Here is a 6897-nt window from a genome sequence, read left to right as displayed (position 1 = left end):
TCCCTGTGTTTTGCTTAGCTTAGCTTGTTCTAAGTAGGTGCTTTAGACCACTGAGCCATCTCACCAGCCCCACCATTACATATTCTTATACACACACATGGAATTTTAAAATATTAAGTTAAAACAAAGCAAAAGACAAAATTATTTGTAACAGTTACAACTACATGAATCATAAAAGGAAAGAATTAAAATTGACACCCAAAATAAACTAGCACTTCCATCAGTGTTACAATCAATGCTTTCTCCATTTTCTAATCTTCTGTACATGTGACAACATTGATTCAGAGATAGAAAATTATAAAAAAGTAACATTATCTAATACTTTCAATCTAATACTTTTACAGCACATTGTACTCTATGTGTTATGGGGCCAAGGGTATAGATCAGCTCCATGGCACCTGCCTGGCATGTGTGAGGTCCTGAGTTCAATTCCTGGTACCAGGAATAAATAAATAAATAAATTTGTCATGAAATCCCACCTAACTCTTCTAACTGTAAGATATTATACCAAACTCATATAAATAAGGAAAATAAAGTAACTTACCATTTTATAAAGACACATAAAAGACCACAGCAGAACCGAGTATTTTTTAGTTAGATAATTAACTAAGTGCTCAATTACAAAATCAAAATTTTTTTCTGCAACCATTACTTACAACACCCCAAGGATTAGGATATAGCTCAGCAGTATGACACCTGCTTGAAGCATGACAACCTGAATTCAATTGCCTGTATCAAAAACAGTAACATCCCACTACTAAATAGGCACCTAGTTTAAAGCAGAAAGGAGAAGGTAAGCTCTACCTTAAAAAATATCAACGTACGTATAACACTTCCTTTTAATATGATAGGCACTTAAATCTACAAAATTCCTAGAACAATCAAGAGGTAAGGCTGCCGCTGCTCCTCCCTTTTTTGCTCTTGCTGTTTTGCTATTTTCTGCTGCCATGAACTGCTGCCTTTTGCCATGTACCACCTTATCTTCGAGCCAGCCAAGTATGGACTGAAACCTCCACAAACTGTGAGCTAAATAAACCTTCCCTTCCTTTAAAAAGGAGGGAAAAAAAGTTAAAATGACCCTATTTAACATTCTGCATCATTAATTATATCAAATATGTATTCACTTAATTCTATAACTATCTTTTGAGGTATGAGGTAGCTACTACTATGTCATTTTACCAATAAGAAACGAAACTTTCTGGGGCTGGAGAGATGGCTCAGTGGTCTAAAGCACCTACTTGGAACAAGCTTGGCAAAGCACAGGGACCACGGTTCAATCCTCCAGCACCACATGCCAGCCAGCCACGCCCCCTGGTGGGCTGAGCTGGCCACACACATACACATACACACACACACACACACACACACACACTAAATGTTAAAATAAAAAAAAAATGCTAAAAAAAGAAACGAAACTTTCAAAACTAAATCAAAGAATCATATTCTAGAAGCCAAGACTGTTATCTTTGCTATCTAATCCCAAATATATAGATTTTACCCAAATCAAAGACCTAGTTACTATCTGACAAGGAGTGGGAACCAAAAGGAAAATTCAAAAAAGAGAAAGATTGGATGAAACCAACATCAAACTGGTGCTTTGTAAACTGCAGTTTTTTGGGTATTTTTGTATTTTAATAAGGATCTACAGGGTCTCACTACGTAGATCAGACTTGTAGTGATTCTCCTGTGTTCAGCTTCCCGAACAGCTGGAATTACAGGCACACGCCACCACACCCAGTCTCAACTGCCATCGCAGCATGTCCTGGGGCAGGGCCAACATGCTTTTAATCCACTGAGCTATTTGGCCGGCCCCAGATTCTTTGGCTTCTGAAAGGTCATAAATAATTTTATGTTCTTCCCAAAGAGCATCACATACAGACCTAAAACCATATAAGTCAAGAGAAATCTGATAAAGAAAGTCTAATAGCCGGATATGGTGGCACATGCCTTTACGTCCAGCACTTGGGACAGAGTCAGGAGAATCATTTCAAGTTCAAGATCAGCCTGGGCTACAAAGTCAGCTTACAGTCAGCCTGAATTACATTAACAAGACCCTGTCTCAAAAAGACAGAAAGAAAAAAAAAAAAAAGTCTAATAATTTACCCTGAAGGTGAGATGTGTGAGTCTCTAAAAAGAAAATGCTGGGCCAGGGAGATAGCTCAGTAGAATAAGTGCTTGCCTGGCAAGCACAGGGTCCTGAGTTCAATGTCCTGTACCACAAAAAAATAAATAAATAAAGTAAAATAAAATAAAAAGAAAATGCTAGTAAGTAAGCTTTAGTCACAGGCATAAAAAAGTTAAAGAAGGATGACAGCAATTGTAAATCTTGATCAACAATAGAAGTTCTGGGTTGGGAAGATAGCTCAGTGGCTTAAGTGCCTCCCTGGCAAAAGTAAGGTACTAAGTTCGATCCCCAGTACTAAAACAAACAAACAAACAAATAAACAATAAAAGGTCTATTTCTTTAGAAGTTCAACTGTAGCATGGACTTTGGATTAGACCTCAAGAGATCCAGGTTCTAGGCTTTAATGGTAAAAATAAAGAGGTTAGGGGCCAGCAAGATAGCTCAGCAGTCTAAGTTCCTGACTGGCAAGCATAAGGACCTGGGTTTAATATCTGGTACTGCATGCCATGCCAGCCCCACCCCCCCGGGCACACTGAGCTGGCCACCAAAACCAGGCATGGTGGTACACACCTGTAATCCCAGTGTTGGAGAGGCTGAAACAAGAGGATCACTACAAGTCTCAGCTGCGTAGTAAGACCCTGTATCAAATACATAAACTAACAAAAAAATAAAATAAAAATAAAGAGGCTGGATCTTTACCTCCTAGCTGTGGAATTCAAAACCACACTGCAACTGCTGCTGAGTATGAATTAGGTGAAACACACATCTTAAAGGGGTGGACAGGCACCTTGAGTGCCATCCTGAGATCAGCCCAATGAATTTAACTTACTTCACCCATTAATGTTGCAAAACTCGCTGTTTCTATACTTCAGGGAGAAGAAAAAAACACTGTAATAGGACAAGGAACACAAGTTAAGGCTAGATAGGACACTTGGTTTTAGTCTTTTATTTTATCATTATTATTTTCTTTATATTATTTATTTATTTGTGTGTATGTGTGTGTGTGTGTACCAGGGATTGAACTCAGGACTTTTATTTATTTTTTTTTGTTGTTGTTTTTGGCGGAACCGGGGATCGAACTCAGGCCCTTGTGCTTGCCAGGCAAGTGCTTATTCTACTGAGCTATCTCCCCAACCCTACTTACTTATTGAGACAGGGCCTAGCTATACTCCTTGAACTCGCAGGGATCCTCTTTCTTATTTTCTTACAGCTTTACAATATACAACTTTCACGGCATTCTAAAATTTGAGTCATACAGTGGTATAGACATGCTGCCAAGTATAAAAATATGAAGACATGAACTAGTAATATGAACAAATGTAAGTGGCTATAGTAGGGTATGAAACAGAAAGTAACATTTGTGAGCTATAATCGTTCACAAAATATTGCTCTATTCTCTTCTCAATGAAAATCACTTCACTCCTTCCCTTCTTCCCTTCTTGTGCCTCTCAACCTGTCTGAGTCCTGAGAGAGCAGACATCTGAGCCTTGTTTTTAAATAAATCATAACTGGGTAATGTTTCCTCTAAATGATTCAACTTCTAAATGGCATACAATTCAGACATGATGGGTCCTTACAATTTATTCTTCCTAACAAATTTATGCCTTTTATTCAATTTAGTGGCTGCCACAGGGTCAGCTGCAGACAAATTAGGAACATACTCAGTGAACTTCTATTCTTATCATGGTGTCCTTTTTTCCTAGGGTGGGGAAGGCACATGTGATCAAAAGCAGGATCTTAAATATGTTATGCAAATGTTTTACCACTGAATTATATCCCCAGGCCAAAGAGGTAATCCTTGAAAGCTCACTTTTTGTTAAAAAAAAAAAAACCAAAAAACAAAAAACTTTTATTTAGTTATTTGGTACAGGGTCTTGCTAGCTTAGACTCATAGTGATCCTTCTGTCTTAAACCTCCCCACTGATAGGATTACAGGCCTGTGCCACCACGCTCAGGGTTCCAGGGCCACATGGCACAAGGTACCGGGGATGGAACCTACATCTATGCACTTGCCAGGAAGGCACTTAAGAGTGCCGAGCTTTAGATCGCAGAGCAATCTCCCCCATCCGGAAACTCACTTTTGTAGTTCAAATGAACCTTTGGAAATAAAAGAAATTTACTATTTAAAATCCTCCTACAATTAACCCCAAGAATACTGCAATTGGGCCAGTGAAATGCATCAGCAGTCTAAAGCACCTGCTTAGGCAAGTGCAGGGATCAAGGTTTGATCCCTGGCACCAAATGCTGCACCAGCCCTGCCCCAAGGAGGGCCAATCAGGCCAGAAAAAAAAAAAAAAAAGAATACTATAACTGACAACAGCCATTGACAGTTCCCATTTTCCTATTTGGCTTCAGTCCCCTAAAAGCTAACCGACAATGAATGAAATGGCCACGTAGTCTGGTTACCTCTTTTTTTTTTTTTTTTTTTTTCAGAACTGGGGATTGAATTCAGGTCCTTGCGCTTGCCAGGTAAGTGCTTATTCCACTGAGCCATCTCCCCAGCCCCTGGTTACCTCTTTTTGGTACTCTTTATTTTCTTTAACTCAGATGTCCTCAGTACTCAGAATTACTTAAATCTCTTCATTCAACATACTCTAATGTATCTTTGGAGAATTAATTAAACCAAAAATATATTAAAACCTTTGGCTTCAGCAATGTATAGGTTTTCCAGGGCTGGAGAGATGGCTCAGTGGTCTAAAGCACCTACTTGAAACAAGCTTGGCAAAGCACAGGGACCACGGTTCGATCCCCAGCACCACATGCCAGCCAGCTCCGCCCCCTGGTGGGCTGAGCTGGCCACACACATACACACACAATAAATAAATGTAATAAATAAGCAATGTATAGGTTTTCTGAGAGGCAGGTCAGGAAAGAATCAAACTGCTTGGCCATAAACATTTAAATAAACTCATATTAACAAATCAAGGCACTTTTAAGGGCTAGGGATTTAGCTTAGTGGTAGAATGCTTGCCTAGAAAGCTGAAAGCCCTGGGTTTGGTCCTAAGCACCAAAAACACAAAATAAACCTCTCCTAAAAAACAATTCAGGGGCTGGGGAGATGGCTCAGCAGAATAAGCGCTTCCCTGGCAAGTGCAAGAGCCTGAGTTCAATTCCCGGTTCCGGGGGGGGAAAAAAAAAAATTCAAACACATACACACACACACACACAAATCAAGATACTTTTAATTTGGAAATCGGTCTTTTACAAAAATAAGCAGTTTTAAACAGCTATGATCCTAAAGGGGAAAAAAAAATTCTTTCCTACTCAGCAACTCTACTTCTGGTATCCACAAGATCTGAAAATAGTGTTCTGAAGGAATATTTCGTTGTTTTTTTTTTTTTTTTTTGTGACAGAACCGGGGATTGCTCAGGCCCTTGCAATTGCCAGGGAAGCACTTATTCCACTGAGCCATCTCCCCAGCCCAATATTTCTTTTTTTATTTGGTTGCTTTTGGCGTTTTTTTTGACACAGGGTCTGAGTATGAAATTCAAGTTGGCCTTGAGCTCCCTATGTAACCCAGACTGGCCTTGAATTCACTGGATCTTCATGCTTTAGACTCCTGAGTCCTGGGATTAAAAGCATGCACCACTACACCTGGACAATCTTGAAATATTAAGCTACGCAAAATAAGCTCATAAAAGGAAGAATATTGTATGAATCCATATATATACACAATACCTAGAATAGTCAAATTCACAGAGACAGAGTACAAAGGCTGGAGGAATGAAAAGCTGTTTAATAGATAACCAAGTTACAATTCTGGAAAACAAAGAGTTCTGCAGATTGGTTGTATACCAATGTGAATGTACTTAATACTACTGAAATACGACATTTAAAGAACTACTAAGATAGGGCTTGGGATATAAGTGTGATTCCCAGCACTGAAGAAAAAATTTAAAAACCTTCCCAAAGCTAAATAATAGGGCTGAAAGCTCTTTTAGCTTTGAACTACTACCATTATCTATCATGTCAACAGCATGTGGCAGGGTGCAAAGTCCAGCAAGACAAGCAGCTCTTTCTGAATACTCAGTGCCACTTAATGAAAGGTGTGTTGTCTGAAATAATTAGCTTCTTTAAAGGAATAGCTTTAACCTTGCTCTGGAACTGGTTAGCGATCTCGGTTTCCCTTCATTAAGTTCTTGACAGCTCAATGTCCTCACATCTGTCACTGTTTGGGAGACTGATTCCAAGAACATAAATTGCTTCAAGGACTAGGCAACAAATTAATTCTGGTTCACAGGACAGATTTGAACCCATCTGTTTTCTAATCAAAAGCCATATTTGAGTCAGTTTTGTTCCATCACAGGGCCAAACTAACAGGAGCAATATAATCATATGGTATTTTCATCCTTTCTATCTGTGTAGTATAAATGAGTACAGGAAACACACATCAATGAAATGCCCAAGAATATCCTCAGAAACTGGTTTTTCTAGAACGTAGAATTCACTAGTTTTTCAATCTCTGTCTCTTTTTAATCTTCAGACTTCATTAATTACTTTCCCTGAGTTCACAGTTTGTTTTTTTTTTTTTAGTTACACAGTTTTGATAGGAATTACAGAAAGGGTACAAATACTATGTTGTAGCAACCAACCTACCTTAATCTTTTTTTAAGTTGTAAACTGTCGTGGATGATCCTTTTAACAAACTCTAATTCACCACCTTCTGCCATGATTTCTGTGATACCTCCTGTATTTACAGAACTAGGTGGAGGTCTTCGAGAATTTCTAGAGTTTACTCCCTTTGCTTCCAATTGGTTGGCAAAAAAAGGAGG

General features: G+C 38.8%; 1 protein-coding gene across 1 annotated transcript in view; it reads right to left on the bottom strand.

Annotated features, from left to right (window-relative positions):
- The window catches only part of Mettl16 (methyltransferase like 16), an 87459-nt gene that overhangs the window by 22730 nt on the left and 57832 nt on the right, over positions 1-6897 (bottom strand). The window contains exon 6 of the mRNA XM_012515650.2: positions 6722-6864. Within this exon, the coding sequence (XP_012371104.1) occupies positions 6722-6864 (143 nt within the window). The remainder of the gene's footprint in view (positions 1-6721; positions 6865-6897) is intronic.

Source organism: Octodon degus, unplaced genomic scaffold (genome assembly GCF_000260255.1).
Source record: "Octodon degus isolate 3935 unplaced genomic scaffold, OctDeg1.0 scaffold00072, whole genome shotgun sequence".
Taxonomy (NCBI): Eukaryota; Metazoa; Chordata; class Mammalia; order Rodentia; family Octodontidae; genus Octodon; species Octodon degus.
This window is presented reverse-complemented; position numbering and strand designations above follow the sequence as displayed.